Here is a 19,074-nt window from a genome sequence, read left to right as displayed (position 1 = left end):
GCGCATACACTGGGCAATGTCATGTCCACTTTCTTATGTATGGAGATATTTCATTGAACGGTTGAACCATAGTAAAAAGACATTCCCTCTCTCTTTCCTCTCCCTTCCCGAAATCCCTAAGATAGACATCCTTATCTTGGATACAGTGTATAAATCTTCAAGAGATTCGTATTTATTTGCAACCAGGTGAGGTTCCTAAAAGAAGCGACAAATTTAACCTTTTCATTTTAGTTTTCTGGTCCATTTATCTGTGTAAAATATTTTAGTCAAGTTGAGCTAGCCGTGGAGACATTTTGGGGAAGAATGTTTAACTTGTACTTTATTGCATTTTTTGTATTTAGTGAGGTGACGACACAATAAGGTATAAATTAACTTGTAATTAAAAATTACTGGTAATGTAAGTGTAACTAACGCTGAATTGAAATGACCGCAAGAAGTGTGAGATACATGCAAATGTAATGATAGTTGTCATCGAACAAAATTATAAACTGCAATTATCCACAGAACACTTGCGGTTTCTGAAATGCAACACGTATAAATGTAATGAATAAACATGTACCTACCTGAATGATAATCTACAAATTAACTGTGTTTACCTACGTGTTACTGCATTACATAACTATTTACACTGTTGTAGGTCAATAAAACAAATCTTGAAGTTCAACAATGCCAGGGACGAACCATCGCAATTTAATATGTTTAAATTTCTCGCGGGGAATGATCCAGGGTGCTGTCTGCTGTTGCGCTCGTGCAACCCTCAAGCTACATATTACCCCATTAGTATTATTAGAAACGGCTGCGCTATCCGCTACATTATTCCAGCGGGCCCCCCCGTCCGTTTGATTGATCCTCATCCCTCGAAACGCAATTTCCCCAGAAAATTTGTACATTTCACAAACGTAGATATTACAGAAGAGGGACACATGACGGCTACAGCTGCTCCGAATCAATACTTTTACTCCCCCAATAGACTGCGGCGTACACCCCTGACCTAGCTGCACATGACCTTCAGGGAATTAAATCTCGAGCCAGGAAGCCCCGGGAATTACGCTTCCCATTGTTCGAGTTGCTCAATAGAGAGATGAACGTGCGTCGTCATACGTGAAGCGGCTATTAAAAAAAATGTCAGACGAATTTTGTCACGTTAATTGCCCTTTGGAGCGTTTCTGTGGATTTCACAAGCAATGCTAGAGGGGAGGACATACTCCCCTATCCCTCTTTGAATAATTGGGTAGCTTGATAAATGGATTGCATTATTCAATTGTTTGTGTTAAATTCTCAATTATTTCAGGAGTTATAATTCTCTAGCAACACCTACATTTGAATGGAACTTTAATTTTAAAGAAACAAAAGGTCTAATAACACTCGCTCCAGCAAACTCAAATTTTCCGACTGTAAAAATTTCTATACGGGGTGTTCCTTAAAGACATGTTAATATTTAAGGTGATGATTCTTGGACCCATTTTAAGAAAAAAATTTCCTATGAACGTATGCCCTAACTGTTTTAATTTTTGAGGTACAGGGTGGTACAGTTTGAAAAAAAAATCAGTTTTTTAATAACAACAGAGATAATATTGTAGACAAATTTGGTACATGTCTTCTGATGTGCAAAAGTTTTTACTTTCTCTACTAGTGGTGTCCGTACGGCTTTTGCATTGAATATTTTTGGAGAAAAAATATTATCTGTTATATTAAAAAACTGTTTTTTTTTAAACTTGACCACCCTGTATCTCAAAAGTGAACACGTTTAGGACATACGTTCATAGGGAGTTTTCTTTTCAAAATGGGTCTAAGAATCACCCCCTTAAATATAACCAAGTCTTTTAGGAACACCCTGTATAACTGTTTCAAGCTCGGACTGAATCGTTTGATATTGCAGTTTTTATACAGGGTGTCCGTTTTTCGAGCTTTAGCATGGGTATATCGGTTATTTGAAGAGATGCAATGTAGCTTAAATTGGGGCAAATTTGCATATTTTGGTGCCCAATAGTATGCCATTAAGAAAATTCCGAGATTCTGAAATTAAAAAAAAACCGAAATTGACGTTTCAAACTAAAACATTGTTAAAGCATTTTTATGAGGAATCCAAATGCGCTATTGTTTGTGTTTTGTCCGCCGTCCATCCGTACGTCTGTCAGTCCGCCTATCCGTCTGTCTGTGCGTCCGTCCGGACCCACTTCTGCCGTGTTGAATTACTTTTAGAGGAATGGTCCTAGAGTCCTGGAATTTTTTGCAATAGATAGCCTATACCTTGAAGGTGTGCCCGACGACCATCAGAATTCACTGTCTTAAGCCCCCCCCCACACACACACACACCCATTAATTATTTCCTCAGATGCTGTTGTTTTTATCTCAAAAATCTCACATCAAAAAAAGTTTCAACAAAAGGAACTGTTTTCTACCAATTACCGCCCTTCTTTCTTACCCCTTATCAGAATAGAGGCGGGGCGCGGACCTGGTTTTATCCGTCATGGTACGCTAATAAAAGGTCTCAATTTCTACCAATCATAGTCCTCTTCCTCGACCCCTTATCCGAATTGGGTATATGTAATTCCGTATATCTCATGAGCGGATTGACGGAGGAGGGGCTTTGATTTCTCTAAGATCAGTGGACTGTTTCTTCCCCAAGAATAGAGATTGTGCGACATGTCGTTTCCTTCAAGATCTTGGGCCCGATATATTGGAGTTTTGGGACGAATCAGTTTCTAAGGAGCGGACAATCTAACGATCAAGTGAGTTGTCAGTCCGGACAAGCGGTGTAATTAGGAGAATTTTTATTCTGTTCGATTTCTAATAAAGTCCTGTTTTATAACAAGTATTTCGGGTGGAATATAATGGTAGTGAATCACTATTTTATATAGTTCTACGTTTTCGCAAAGATCGTCGTTTTTTATTAGGTTGGATGTATGATTGAAAAAGTGTAGTGTGTCTTCGGCTGTTGGTAAACGTCGTTTGCCACCGTGGACGTAGAGAGGCGAGTCGAAGGGAGGGCCCGAGCTATGCCGAACTCGCCTTCGGCTCGCTCGGCATTGGTGTGCAAATTAGCGTGTTTTAGGTGTAGGTACTTTATACATATTTGAAGCGGAACTCTACGTTTTAACGAGAAAATTGGCGTTAAATCTCGACAATATACTTAGGTCGTATGTTATTGCTATATTGCTATATACTTGACGTTAAAAAAAATGATTTTTACCAACCGCAAAGCTCAACTGAATGCTCTAAAAAGTTAATTTCGACAACTACTCGCGTTAAATTTTTCATATTTGTACTAATTTTCGTCAAAATAAAGTCCCCATCTAGGACATGCCTTTGTTTATCTTGAAATGGACTCGAAGTTTAATTTTTTTTAAATGGCGTAAATTTCTCATTTCAAGGAAATTAAGGAAATTACTCCTTTTCGTGGAGACAAAAGGCTTCCAACACATGCGGAAGGAAATTTTAGAAAGTTTAAGACCCCCCGCGGACGTGCCCACGCCCTATTTAACTCAAAATCGCCAAAAAACGCTTTATTGATGACGTCATCCATGCATGTTTTAAGGGTTTCTTTGCAAATTTAAGGGTCAAGGATTTTGACCGTATAAACTTTTCACGGACTACTTTATTCCGTTAAGAAACTTGAGTTACCTCGCAACAGACCTTGACCTTGAGTTGCGTTTTACTATTGTATTTATATTGAATTATATTTATATTGAACAATCGGTTGGGGCCGAAAATAATGTTAGCGAATCAGTATTTTGTTACCGATCTACGTTTTCGCAAAGATCGCCGTTTTTTTATTAGGTTTAGATGAAGGATTGAAAAGGCGTGGCGCGTGTTTGGCCGTCGTGCAATGATTTAAGAAACTGGGTGGCGCTCAACACAAGGGAGTTTACGAAGATTTTTTTAAACAAAATGTTTATTTGTCAAGAAACGAATGATATAATGTGATTGTTTAAAAAAAAATAATTTCCGTAGTTTTTGTCTGGTCTTTGTCCTTCAAGAGAAGAAAAACAATAAAAGAATAGTAGAACTGAAAAATTAAAATCGTGCCAGTAATAACTGAATGAATAAACTTGCACCCAATCGAAATTTTTTGAATTTATAAATCTCGCGAGCATGCCGTGCCAAAATATTTTTGGAGACGTGTCGAAATAATCGATCACGAGCACGAAATGTAAACTTCTAATAAAATTATTTATATACCTCCTCCGGCGTTAAATGAACGGTGTCTTTAGGTTAATTATTTCGGTATAAATTAAATGTTGGCATTCTTTCAATTCAACGGATTATGAATGCGTCTCGATATTTTTCATTAAATAAAAAAGTCAAAGCTTCTGCCAAAGTTTTGTAATTGACATTTCGGCCGATTTTCCGCAAGCAATTAACAGTCGCAAATTATGCTAATATACGGAATTGGCTCTCTAAACATATGATGAATAATTCATTTCTTGCGGTTGTTGGGTGGGTGGACGCGCTCATCTTTCAATTAACCTGCCGCAATTGATCGAAGTGGACTAATAGTAATTGAGTAACCAAGACGTGGAGGTTGAGGAACGTAATGCAAAAATCAATACCCGCCGCCTTGCACAACTATAAACCACCTGCACCCTTTTAATATCTTAACATCATTCTTCGACACTCCTTTTTAGCACCCACCCATTGTATTAGATAAAAATTGAGTTTGGATACTTCCGACCTATCCCCATCGACGGCTTCCTATAAAACTGTCAGTGCCAAAGCGAAGCTGTAATAAAGTAAGTTAATTGCGTGAAATGAATGCATCCCACTGTTACATAGAGAGGTAATTACTGTAAAATTGGATTTGTAACAAGTGGAGAATAAACGTAGGTTAATTGTGTACCTACTATTGAATTTTTTGTGCGACGTTATGCAATCTTCGCGACAATGCGACATAACAAAAAAAAAACTAAAACGGGTCCTTGATGGAAAATGGTCCCATGATGCGCCTATTAGTTGGGGAAGGTGCAAGGGACCATTTATCGCTAGAAACTGTACAGGCCCAGCGATTTCAATAATTGAAATGATATCGTGAGTACCTATACCAGAGTTTTGGTAGAAGAGGAGAAACTGCACGTAAGCGAGGTGGACCCATCCATAGGGGCCATTGTAGGGTAGTTAACAGTTCGCCGGCTATAACGCCAACAAGAAAATAGGCGATTTTTTTTGATACGAGGAAGTCCAAATTAGGGGCGTGTGGACATCAATTGTGTCAAATATTGGGGCTGATAATACATTTACCCTTACCATCCTTTAAATAACGCCCATACCCCTCAGACCTCCGGTGTATCATTCTTCCCCAACAGCGTTTTGTGTTAGCACTCAGACGATACTCGAAGACTCAGCGGTTTTATGAGGAAATGCCCCAAGCATGCGAAGATTCGCTAACCTTTTCCCGACGGTTATCATAAAAGTGATAGGGATAGTAGATCAAGAATTATCGAGGTAACTTTGACTGGGTAATAGAATGTTTGCCTAGGGGGGGGGGGGTATTCCATACACCCCAGACTCCCGGTGCTACATTCGTCCCCTACAGTGTTTAGTGTTAGCACTCACACGATATTTATCAATCGAACTTTGATCCGCCATCTTTGGAGTACGAACTATTCCTCAGGAAAGGGAAATTCGACTATCCGATTTCACAAACTATCATGAAGGCCTCGATGACTCAGCGGTTTTGTAAGAGAACGTAGTACGAGGGGGTCTGGGGATATGGAATACCCAGCAGAATACGAAGATACTGAGAAAAGGAAAATTCGACTTTTGGTGCGTAGAATCCAAAATAATTCTTACTTTTTCGATCAGACTTCTCAATCAAAAGTTATAGACTAGAAACCAATTTCGAAAGAAAATTCAAAGGGCTGTAACTTTTGGTCTAGTAGCCCAATCTTGGAACTGTTTGAAATTATGGATTCCACAGGCCACATTCTATAAGAAAATTTCCGGGGCGATCTGAGACAATTTTTCTTGGGATCTGAAAAAAAGGCAGTGTATAACCTTCCTTTTTTTACCAAAAATCGACTACACCAAAATTTCTCGGGAAACCCTTTTTCTGATTAATTTTGGTGCGTAGAATCCAAAACAATTCGTACTTTTTGGATCAGACTTCTCAATCAAAAGTTATAGACTAGGAACCAATTTCGAAAGAAAATTCAAAGGGCTGTAACTTTTGATCTAGTAGCCCAATCTTGGAACTGTTTGAAATTATGGATTCTACAGGCCACATTCTATAAGCAAATTTTTTTCTGGGTCGACCTGAGACAATTTTTTCTTCGGGGTCTCAAAAAAAGGCAGTGTATAACCTTCCTTTTTTACCAAAAATCGACTGCACCAAAATTTCTCTGGAAAACACTTTTTCTTATTAATTTTGGTGCGTAGAATCCAAAACAATTCGTACTTTTTCGATCAGACTTCTCAATCAAAAGTTATAGACTAGAAACCAATTTCGAAAGAAAATTCAAAGGGCTGTAACTTTTGAACTAGTAGCCCAATCTTGGAACTGTTTGAAATTATGGATTCTACAGGCCACATTCTATAAGAAAATTTTTTTTCCGGGTCGATCCTGAGACAATTTTTTTTCGGTCCTCAAAAAAAGGCAGTACTTTTAAGTTATTCAAATATTTGAGAACAATTTAGAAATGTTTAGGGAAAGTTTCCATTGTCACAAAATCAAATATAAAAATCCGATACATCTGAATACCGAATTCGATAGTCTACGTATCTTAAAAACAATAGAGATCTTTCTTATATCCTTAAGACTATGTGTACCAATTTTCAAAGCGATCGCACGTTTCTAAACAAACTATGATGCACACGGACAAACTGATGGTCAAAAATGGATCTGTTCCAAAATCGCTAGGATTAGGTAGTGATTGAAACTCGATCGTGGAGTGAAGTTGAGCAATGTTACCATGCATTCCTTAATTATATTAAGTTCAAATTCACCATAGGAATACTTCAAGGTAATGTCTTTTCATTTTGCGTTTATTAATTGAATTAAATACATAATAATTGGTATGTAGGCTTGTCACCACGTATAGGTATTTTTCTCAGAAGGAACTGCATAAATGCAGTCATAAAATTTATTATGCTCGTAAACGAAGAGTGAGCGTGTGTAAATAGAACGGCTCCTTCTTCCCAATACTAAAATTAAATGCATGGTCCAAACTAAGTATGATGTAGACTGCTCATCGTTGTAAAGAAAAGATTATAGTAATAGACGAATGGGTACCGTACTACAATACTTAATGATACATGTAGACCGTCACGAATTCAATTAGAGAAACTAATTTCACACAAAAGCGACTGGATTAATTTCTGTTTTCGGCGTCGAGGTGATAACAGTACATTTTGTCATCTACTGTAGATAATTGAGACCGATATAGAGAATTCAATTACATCGCTATTAAGTTAAACGACTTTAAGTGGATGAAATTAGCGAGTATATAGCGGGATGAAACAATAAAGATATCATGTCGACGATCCAAAGTAATTGAAATGATATGTCGATTTGTGAATGCTTCATTTTGGAGCAACAAATTCATGACTCTATTTTTGGAAAGAGGACTCTGTGTATAAACTTCTAATCGTGAACGATAAAATCCTGGCAGAATATAAGCCATTTTGTATATATTTATAATTTACATGCAATTTTACATCTGGGACTTTGTCTTCGACAATTTATACAAGGTGTAACGGTTGCTCGTTTTCGAATTCGAATTTATTTACCGGCTTCAAACAAAAGGTGAACTCGAGTTTCGATAAACGATAAGCAAGCATAAGACGAACGTATTTAGAAAAGTGTGTGCTGTTACCGCGATTTCGGCAGCCCCGGGCTATGGTATACGGGCAGATTATTGGATTACAGGACACATGATCATGGCAATTGCTTTGGTTCCGCTTCGACTTTGTGCTTGGACACCTACATGACTGTTTTACTCCAAAGCGATCCAGTTTTCAATTTTTCTTGGAGGGCGCCTTTTTCAAGGGAGGGCATAACTTAAAGTGCCGATTCCTGCTTGCAGAGGATGCTTATTTGACGTAATCATAATATCCTTAAGGGAACCGATCTGTGGATGTGGATATTAATTGCAGGAACCAGATTTGTATGGCATTTATTTATTATAATTGGATCCATACAAAGGAATTTGTCTTTTATAATTAGTTTGAAACTTTTATCTATCTCGAATACCTTCAATCTTATTATGCATGTTCCCTTGGGAACTCTCTTATTCGAAAATGTTCCTTCACGTAAATTTTATCACTCGTAAATGAACAGCCTTGTTACAAATTAGGCTAAAACTACCATCCTAAAGCAAAACTAAACCTGCAGATAACTCACGCCTTGTCAGGAATTCGACCTTAATTAAACGGTTCTTGACAACTTACTCAATATTTAGGAGTTCTCGATACTTAATATGTTTTTACCGGGAATGAAACTGCTAATTCTTCACTGCTACTCGGATAAATGCTGGTTCTTGAATTCCGTCTCCAGACCAAATTTTCGAACGTCGGGATATTATACTTCGTAAAAGGAATAAGAGCGGATGTGATTCATCGGTGGTTAATCAATTATCGACTTTATGGCGCCTTGATATCGTTCTAGAAGGTTCTTAACACTATATGTATAGATGCTCACAACAATAGTTGATTTGTGCAGCTTCCAAGATTACTATGCGAGGATATAGTCATATTTATTAAGAAGTAGACATAGGGATTTACGTGTATTGCATTCCCTATGTCTACTTTTAAATGACAAAATTTCTTCTGAAGAGCGCCTAATTTTATGCAACCAGACTAACTTATTAAAACCAATAAACATCTGGCTATCATTAATTAATTTGAATATTGTAAAGTAGACATAGGGAGAAACAATATACGTAAATCCTATGTCTACTTCTTAATATCACTCTATAAGCGAAAAGACATGAAACACCTGTACCTTTTTCACTACTTTGATACTTTCCCCGGTGTATCTCGAAATTGAAGGAATCTATAATGGCGATTTTATTGTAAATTATTGCTGTAGGGCGACGGTTCCTATTTTAGTAGCTCACTCACTTAATATTATCTGGAATGTGTTACATAAAGCAATAATCTAATTTAAAAGCCATTAACCGTTCGACTTTACGGTTTTAAACGCTCTGCTCCTGTATTTTTATCAATTTTTCGATAATTTGCCATTAAACAAATTCGAAATTTATTGACCACCATAAAATGTGAGGCTTGTGCCAAGTGCGAATGGTGCGGGCTTTTAATCGCGGAGTTGTAAGTGCTCTGGTTTCAATGAACTGTGTTTTATGAATCTGTTTATTATTCACTCTGTATATAATGGCAATGAAAATATTGCCAATTGCCATTTGTGATTTAAAGTTGAATCTACCTAGAAACTTGAGGTTTGAGGTTGATCCAAATTTGAGGCTCGATTTTCATTCGGATCCCCAGTTTGTTAACTAGGTTTGTAAGCCGTTGTATACAAAATTGATTTATCACTAGGAGCAGTCCAAAGACGTCACTCAAATTTGAGAAGAACCAGCCTTTACTGTTAGCTATCCGAAAAAAAACTTCTTGTTTATAACGATTATTTTTAATATCAGTGTCGGTTTGTTTGTAAAAGCGCTCCTAGCTACTCGAAAATGTTCCTTCGCGTAAATTTTTCCACTCGGAAGTGAACGACCTTCCTACGAATCGTTATATAAAGCGGGTGATTCATTAGAAGTGGTGATCGGTTGAATTTCGCGCGTAAGGTTTTAGTAATTTACTGAAAGCATGATGATACACCACTGCAATTAAATAAATGATCATCAGTTAGTACCAACTTTATAATTTTTTTGATTTGCGGGAAATTCAATTGTCCTCACTTCTAATGAATCGCCCGGTAGTATGCGAGAGGTCTTATAACAGTTTCCAGTATGGTTTAACAAATCTGTGCAAAATGCGAAGCAAGATGGCATATTGAATGGCGAGATGACTAGCGTCACCTTAATCTCGTCTTCCGAAAAACTTCTTTAGAATCCGGGCTCTCGTCCCTTATCTCGCACCGCACACTTTTATCGAAAACGTACCTACACGTTATCGCCAGACATACTTTGGTTCACATTGGCTAGGAAGCAGTACATGCGTAAATTATGTATGCTGAACAATATACAAATTTCAAAAAAATTACTTTGTTAATTCTAAAGCGAGCACCTGGTACAGACTGAATCGAATTGGCTCTGGGGAGTTTCACATATTTTGGCCCGTATATGTAGAGTGTCTCCCCCGATTGTTTGGTCGCCTCTTGTAAAGGACAAAAAATGTTCGAATTGTTGAAGTTTTTGAGGATCAGCCTTGCTTGGTTGGACACTAATTAGTGACATAATTTTAGTTTTGAAAAATCGAAGGTGCCTTAGACATCAGACGTTAGACGTCAGACATTAGACGTCAGACATTAGACGTCAGACATTAGACGTCAGACATTGGACGCCAGACAATCGACGTCAGACATCGGATTTTCTGACATCGGACTTTCGGACATAGGACTTTCGGACATCGGACTTTCGGACATGGGACCTCAGACATCGGACCTCAGACATCGGACCTCAGACATCGGACGTCAGACATCGGACGTCAGACCTCGGACCTCAGACGTCAGACTTCAGACGTCAGACGTCAGACTTCAGACGTCAGACTTCAGACGTCAGACTTCAGACGTCAGACTTCAGACGTCAGACTTCAGACGTCAGACTTCAGACGTCAGACTTCAGACGTCAGACTTCAAGTTCAGACGTCACACATCAGACAGACTTCAGATATGGTGACCGTCCGGACCCACTTTTGCCGTTTTGAACTACTTCTAGGGGAATGGTCCTAGAGTCCTGGAATTTTTGCAATACGTAGCCTATACCTTAAAGGCGTACCAGACGGTTATCAAATTTTGCTGTCCCGGGGGGGGGGGCTTCATGAATTATTTTCTGAGATGCTGTTGAAAGTAAAACGTTCATAATTTTGACATGCGACAACCATGCGTGCATTTAGTGGTACTAAGTAAAATTTTTGAAACAGTGGGAGGGGGGGATACACGTTCCACTTTTCATTTTATTCTGATACTGTCTCACCGACATGAATTGCTTTATTTATTTATTTAGTATTTATTATTATACAAACTATAACTTTCCAGCGCGACCCCTCTTCGAGATCAATGAGCGAAGGGTCCGGGGGGGGGGGGGGTAAAAATTAATTGTATCTCTCATTGTATTCTAAAGGAACCGTTTTCTACCAACTACTGCCCTTCTTTATGTCCTCTTATCAAAGTGGAAGGAGAGGGGGAGTGGAACTAGTTTTATCCTTCATGGTACTCTAATGAAAGGTCTCAACGAAAGGAATTAATTTCTACAAACCATAACCCTCCTCCTCGACCTCTTATCGTGATGGGGTATATTCCCTTATACCTCACGAACTGATTATCGGAAGACGGTACTCACAAAGGGCGATTGAGACGTCGGCAAAAAAATATATCCATTGGTGATGTCAAAACAAAAGCTATTTCATTGCATTAAGTATTTAGGACACGAGGCGCGTTTTAATGAAATTTTGGTGGTCAGATTGAGTTTAATGGTGGTTTTCCTCAAATCACTTGTTTTCGTATCATGAACTCTCATTAGACTCTTGGTTTCGACAAAAAATTTTTTTACAGCCAGTACATTCCCAATGCTTTCATAATGCGCCGTGATCGATTAATTGCCTGGGAAAAGTTATCGGCGCCAGTCTGACGGACGATAACACAATATTGTGTCATTTACGTGAGAAACACGGCTGAATGAGAATTATTCATAATGATCTCAGGGAAAGCTGCAATTTTTAAACGACCGTGGGTATTGATTAATGGCCCTTATGCGTGCGGAGTAGGCGACGCTTATTTGCTACTGATTAAAGATGGGCGATGTAACCTATTAGCGTGATTTTGTAGGTTGTCTTTGTAAAATTGAAAAAAGTAGGAGCGAGGGTTTAAGCACGTTCATATTAAGATGCGAGCGGCTTCCGGGATAGGACATGACTATGGACGTGGAAGCCTCCGCTTTGACACGTTCATTTTAAGGTAGAGGGTATAAATTAATTTTATCTCATGATATTTTCATTAAACGTCTCAACAAAAGGAACTGTTTTCTACCAAGTACCGCTCTTCTTTCTGACTCAAATGAGGGCGTCGGGCGTGTCGGAAGAGGACCCTCGTAAAGGGCAAGTTCAATGTCAGGACGAAACATAATATCTATTGGCGACGTCAAAACTTTCAGCGCAAATATCCGCAGAACGGAGTGTCGGGGGGAGTAGGTACTCTCAAAGGGCAGAAAGAACTTCTAGATCAGACACATCTACCGGCGGGTGATGTAAAAATTTAATTATGAATGTTGGAGAAGGGTACTAACTAAAAGAGGAAATGCAATATTTCGGAGAATTTGTCCAAGGGCTTGATTCTTCTTGCATTATATAGCGTAGATTTTGAATGTATGCCAGCAGACCTTTGAATGTTTATGTATTAATGAGCCCCGTGCCCCCCCCCCCTCTCCCCATTAATCATCAGAAGGAAAACATTGATAAATATAGCAAGCTAGCACCTTATAACCCAACAATTGATGAAGCTATTTCGGTTTAAAAAAATGTGCTTTATTTGTACACGTGCACAATTTGTACTTGCTTAGTACCAAACGCAGAAAAAATCCTTTCTGAATGCCTCGACACCATAACGAACAAAATAGGGAAAAAAGTAGAACAATATCTAGTAGCCGCACAGCCGAAGGAACGAACAGACGGACGGACAAAGTGGTCACAATAGCGCACTTTTAAAAAAAGTGTAGTATTTTTGACATGTGGTAGAAATTTCTTCGCGGAAGGGGGGGGGGGGGCGACGACTGTCTGCTATGAATTTAACTCTTATTGCACAATCTTCACAATTAATTTTGGTATCACAATGTGTATGAATATCAAAACGAATCTAGAGGTCTTTTCTGTATATTGTCGTTAACAAACGATATCGTAATGGTAACGATTTGATTTTGAACGACAGATATATCACTGTTATATGTTATATGTCATACAGAATAGAAAGCCGTTGTCGAACACGCCAGAATAGGCCCCTTAGTCTCGAGATCCGGATCAAAAAAATTGTTGCTAATCGCGATCAAAATATCAAAAGGCGCGGACAGTCAGAACTGTATAACATCTTTGTGCAGATCTGGCTGTCCTATATTTCGAAAAGGGCTTTGTGAGCTGATGCAAGGCAATAACGATCTGCTTTGATGGCGGTGGTAACTTCTCGGGCCTTTGTTGTACTTTAGTAAAATGAATATCTCATGTATGCAGTATGACATTATTTGAATAGCTATTAGGCAACACATCATACACCACATGTGATATGCTTGTCATCACCTTTTTCGCAGCAACTATGTCATGTAGGTAATGAATTTTTTTTCTCGTTCGTATAGTGTTACTGGGAAAGGCATGCTGTTGTGCCCCGTCATGCGGACACAGCGAAATATTAATGAGTTGGAACTTTTGTAATGAACGACTTTAACACATATGCTTTCACTTGACGCCGCCTTCAAAGAGGTGCTCATAAAATTGCCCTCCCGCAGCTCTGCCAGCTTAATTAGCAGTCCATTAAGAGCAATCAAGATAGAATTGAATTGACTTGCGTAATTAAACGACTTCGTCTTTTACAGAGTATCGTTCGGGAGTTCGAAGGGATCAATGGTGGAGACGTTAATTTACGAAAGTCCGCTGCAGGAGGAACCGGAACCTAGTCCAATTGCCGAGCATCCCGCGACAACGTTTCCCGACAGTTTAGACCAGTCCGAGTAAGTGATTTTTGTATTTTTGCGTAAGTTTCGCCCCTCTGGCGAAAATCGTTATTGATACGCGCGAGAAGGTAGTTTCCTGTATGAGTATTTCAAACGCCGGCGGCGAAGCGCCACTTGCGGCGCGTAGGCGAACCGGACCCGAGCGCGCGCTCGTGAAAAACGACGTTTGTACCATCCCGCGCTGTAATTCACCGAAAACTGAAAATGGTTGCTAAAGCGACGCTGTCGAAGTGGGAACCGTGAAACGGGTGGCTCTCTTGTTAAAACGTGCGCTCCTCTCGCATCAAAGTGCAAAAGGAAACACCCCTCAGCGCGGAGGGATTTTCAAGAACGAAAACAAAAAGGTGTGTATTGCCCCATTTTTACAATCTCTAAGACCAGTTGCTTGCTTGGACAAAATGAATGGACAAAAAAAATCGATTACTGTAGTAGTAGGTTTCGAGGTCGTCGCCGTTTAGGCCCTTTTGTCGTTTCGCTTTCTTTTGTTAATTGAACTTGCCTAATTAAAATAATAAAAGAGGCAGAAAAGTTTTCCACCCAAAAATAAGGTGACCCGTCATTTGAATAGCTACCTACAGCTGTTGGATGTACCGTTAACTAGTCTTAATGTGGATGACGTAGGTTTTGAATTGTTAAATTACTAGCGAATTACACAATAATGGATAAAGTGGGTGAATCAACATCCAATCCCGAAGTTTTGTAGAAGTGACCCTTTTACCTACTTTCGTTTGGTCGTTTTGCAAAGAACCCCTCTGCTGGGCGCACAAATTGTAGGTGCTTCTATGGTCGGGAACTACATAAATCATCCATAAACACAATAATTGCCTATTCTTTAGTTAAATAATAGGTACCATTGATTAATATCAACTGTGAGGGGTCATTGTCTGAACTGTTGAGGTAAGTACTCTAGTACTATCGTAAATCTTAACATGGAATGTATAACACTGCATTGTGAAACATTTATTGCTTACTACTATTATGCTTCCTCTTTTTATATCATTAAATATGGTTCATAATTATTCAACACATTCTTTAAGAAAAACCAACCATAACTAAATACCTTGCTAAATACATAGTTGATTCATGGCCCGTGATTTACACAATTTTTCAAGTTAACTATGTTTGGTCTCCGTTTTGTTCTCTTTTATTAGCGGAACCTGCCATAAAAATTTCGATTAAATTTCTCCCCAAAATCCAAATAAGAAAGTTCTCTATTCCTCATGTGTACGTTTCATGCTATCGAATGTATGGATATATGCAAGTGTTTTATTGTGTAATATTATCACTTTGTTTAAATTTTTGTTAAGAATCAGTGCGTACAACTTATTAGTCGGAGATGTGGATCAAGTTGGAATTTTTTTTTAATTTGTTGCGGTTTTTTTGTAGTCCAATTTGTACTTTCTGATTACAAAAGGTCCGGTAGAAGATTTTATTTTTCCGACTTGTTTAAATGGCAAAGAGGGAGAAAAATCCAAGTTTTTATTTATATAATATATATAATATTTTATTTAAAATATATAATATTTTATTTAATATATATAATATTTTATTTAATATATATAATATTTTATTTAATATATGTAATATTTTATTTATATAACAAGAGCGCCAAGTTCAATTTCGCGCATTGAGACTGAAGGTATTTTGACGAGGCGAAGCCGAGTTAAAATATCAGTCAAATGCATTTCGCGCTAGCGTTATGTACATTATTTTTTCTACTACTGAACCGATTGTTAATTAAATTTGAAGTTCAACTCTGTCACGTGCGCGAAATACGTTTTTTCACTGTTGAGGATTTCGCTCACGTTGTCAAGAGCAACCTTACCTCGAACCTTAACCGTTTAAAAATGTAGTACTTTGCGTTTCGAAATTCGTCCGAAAATGACAGGTTTTTTTGACAGTTGTAGAAAAAATGTTTTTTTTCAAAATCTTTCCAAATGAGCTCGTATTTTTATCTTCAAGTTGTGTAGGTTAAAATGATACATTTTGCCTTTGTGTGTACTCTCCTAGATACTATCCTTCGACAAACCGTTTCGCTCATAAATTATGCCATCACCAAAGCCAAAAGATATATTTCTTCCAGACGGCCCAATCGCCTTTTGTGAGTACCCTTTCCAGACAATCCGCTCATGAGATATAAGTAATTATAAGCGATTACGATAATGAGTCGAGGAGGAAGACTATGATTGGTACAAGGGAATTCCTTTCATTGAGTCCATTCATTAGAGTACCATGAAGGATTAAACACCGTATGTACCATGCTAATGGTTCGCATATCCTTGGAAGGAGTAAACTTTGTCCCACAACTTACCCTAAAAGTTTCATTCAAATTGCTTCAGAATTAAGAAAGTTGCATTTTGCGCATGCGCAGTATGATTTTTGGCGCGTGCATTGTGTTTGTTTTTGTTAAAGGGACCGTATTGAATGACATTTAGAGGGAGACCTAAGACTGAAGACCCGAGTGTAGATGCTACCTCCTTGTCTCACCCTTTACAGGACCCCTGACTTCGCCTCGCACATTTTACCCAAATCGTCGTCGATTTTAGAACGTGCCCGGTCGATATAGGAGACCAACGTAAACAAGTATAAATTGTGCAGATAAAGCGCATTTTTTAACCGAAATAGCTTTTGTTTGGACATCACCAATGGATATATTTCTTGCAGACGTCTCAATCGCCCTTTGTGAGTACCCTCTTCCGACAATCCGTTCTTGAGGTATAGGGGAATATACCCGATCATGATAAGAGACCGAGGAGGAGGGCTATGGTTGATAGAAATTAATTCCTTTCGTCGAGACCTTTCATTAGAGTACCATGAAGGATAAAACTAGTTCCCCCCCCTCATCCACCCCGTACTTTGATAAGAGGACAGAAAGAAGGGCAGTAGCCGGTAGAAAACGGTTGAGATCTTTAATTAGAATACAATGAGAGATGCAATTAATTTTTAATTCCCCCCCCCCCAGGCCCAGTCGTTCACTGATCTCGAAAAAGAGTTTCACGAGAAAGTTACAGTTTGTACAAACCAATTTATTTCGATGAGACCTTTCATTAGAATAGAATACCATGAAGGGTAGAACATGTGTTTACCTCCCCCCCCCCCCCCCTCCTTTCTAAAGTGTAACTTGGCACCACTAAAGGCATGCGTATGCAAAATCTGAGACCAATTGGTTATCATATGTTAAAGTTATGCACGTTTTACTTTCAAAAACAGCATCTCAGGAAATAATTCGTGGGGTGACCCCCCTTTTAGACAGCGAAATTTGAAGGCCGTCTGGCACACCTTCAAGGTATTTGTTTGGGAGACATTTTCATTTCACCATGACCGTCGGTGACATCTACGTCATATTTAGGAACACCCTGTATATTTTCATCCATGCAGTTTTCTCTATATTCATACCCATTCGCAGTCGTTTGTGCTTTTTCTAATGTACAATATCATCTTGTATCTGCGAAGGTGAACCAAATATAAACGGGATATCATTTTTTAATAAATTCCTTATTATTGATAAACAAGAGTAAATAAATTGAATGGGTTGAACGTAAACAAGAACTATAACAAATAGGTGTAATATACGAATCCAAATTAAAATTTAAATTCAAAAGGAATCGACCCTTAGATGGAAATAATTATCTAAAAATAGTTCCGCAGGAATAACGGTCTTCTAATTAATTATCCCAAGAAAAATGTATATTAATTACAATTGGGTTTAATTGCGATTTTATGCACAAGCGTTATCGCACGGGGTAACCACGAAATAAAAAATATTTTACTTTGAACTAACGGATCGCAATCTTTCTGAGCTCAGAAGGGCGCTTTCTGCCAATAATCTGCAATCGGATAAAATACAAAACAAAGGCGCGGCATATAAAAAGTGCGAGAAACATCCACGTCGAGCAACTCGAATACCCAAATTGTAATCAACACTTTAATTTTCTTCAAATTATACGTAAAGGATGTCGATGTAGATAGTAATATTCAGGTAACGAAGTAACACGGAGAAAAAAACATCCGAAAAGTTTTGTTGTTTAATTTAATTGAATAGTGGTCAGAAAAATGCCTAGAGCCCTGTGGATCGGAGTACAAACTTTAAATATTGCTTTAATGCAGGAAGTAGAAATAGTCTTGCTTTTTTAATTATAAAATTATACAGAACCTCCTCTCGTAATTTTTTAAAGATAAGGAAAAACCCAAAAACACTTCGGGCTTTTTCTTCTCCTTAAATACATCGAACTACCACAAAATCATGATCGGACAACTACTAAACTCCAATTAGGTTGCACCCTGGGTTGCACAAATGGACGGAAAAGGACGCGACTGTTATCACGAAACCTATTTTCCGCGACCGATCGAATGCGATCGGTTGCTTATATGGACGAGCCGCCGTTTAAAATTGTACACTATTGTACGCATTTATCGTAATAGTTTTCCTGTGCCGTAAATAAACTTTAAGGTCAGGCCGTTGTTATTTAATATTTTCATGGGTTAAACTGCTGTTAATACTCTAATTTAAGTAAAGTATTTGTGGCCAGATCGACAGACAGAGTTGCTACAATCGCTTGTCGAGTATAATTAATTAGGGGTGATTATACTAGAATAGCACGAACTTTACTTAAGGCACTGCTAACTGGGAATTGCAAGTGAAAGTCAAAATTATTCCATCTTCCTTAAAACGTTTCCATAGCCCGAGCTGTAATTTATTACAATTAATGTTAAGCGGTAATCCCACGATTATGTGCTGTACTTATAATTACGAGGAAGTTCAATGGACGATAAACCCGGATACATGCGTACGCGTACTTATTTTTGTAATTCGTCCCTCTTGGCCTTTTCTGTCGCACATTCGGTCAGAATGAGTGGAAAGGCATGTGTCGTGGGAGGACGTCGCCATTTTTAAATTTTGCTGAACGGTTTCGCATCAAAGGGCGCTTTGTTTTCAAAGGTGGCCGAAGTTAGCAAGCGTAAGAAGCCAAACGAGTGGACAGAACGGGTGATTAGCTTTCATTGTCAAAAGAAAACGAGAAGAACCTCCACGAACATTAACATATAAATCGGCCGAAAGAACGGCAAAATCAATGGAGGTAAAATTCCATTTGCCATTCTGAAGTTACACGGTCTTGGATTCACAAAAAAATGACATAGACTCTCAAATAACTTGGTGGTAATTAAAATGGCTTCATTTTGAGGGCAATTAATATTCCAAAGGCACTATTCTTTCCTAGACCCCCGCAACGTTCTCTTAATT

The 19,074-nt window shown here is 38.4% G+C and overlaps 1 protein-coding gene across 1 annotated transcript in view; it reads left to right on the top strand.

The window, feature by feature from the left end:
- The window catches only part of LOC116181122, a 95,232-nt gene that overhangs the window by 45,461 nt on the left and 30,697 nt on the right, over positions 1–19,074 (top strand). The window contains exon 3 of the mRNA XM_031501397.1: positions 13,695–13,829. Coding sequence (XP_031357257.1) covers positions 13,695–13,829 — 135 coding nt within the window. The remainder of the gene's footprint in view (positions 1–13,694; positions 13,830–19,074) is intronic.

This window comes from Photinus pyralis, unplaced genomic scaffold, assembly GCF_008802855.1.
Source record: "Photinus pyralis isolate 1611_PpyrPB1 unplaced genomic scaffold, Ppyr1.3 Ppyr1.4_LG9, whole genome shotgun sequence".
In the NCBI taxonomy this organism is placed as follows: Eukaryota; Metazoa; Arthropoda; class Insecta; order Coleoptera; family Lampyridae; genus Photinus; species Photinus pyralis.
The sequence above is the reverse complement of the archived record's forward strand: the minus strand, read 5'-3'. Positions and strand labels throughout refer to the sequence as shown.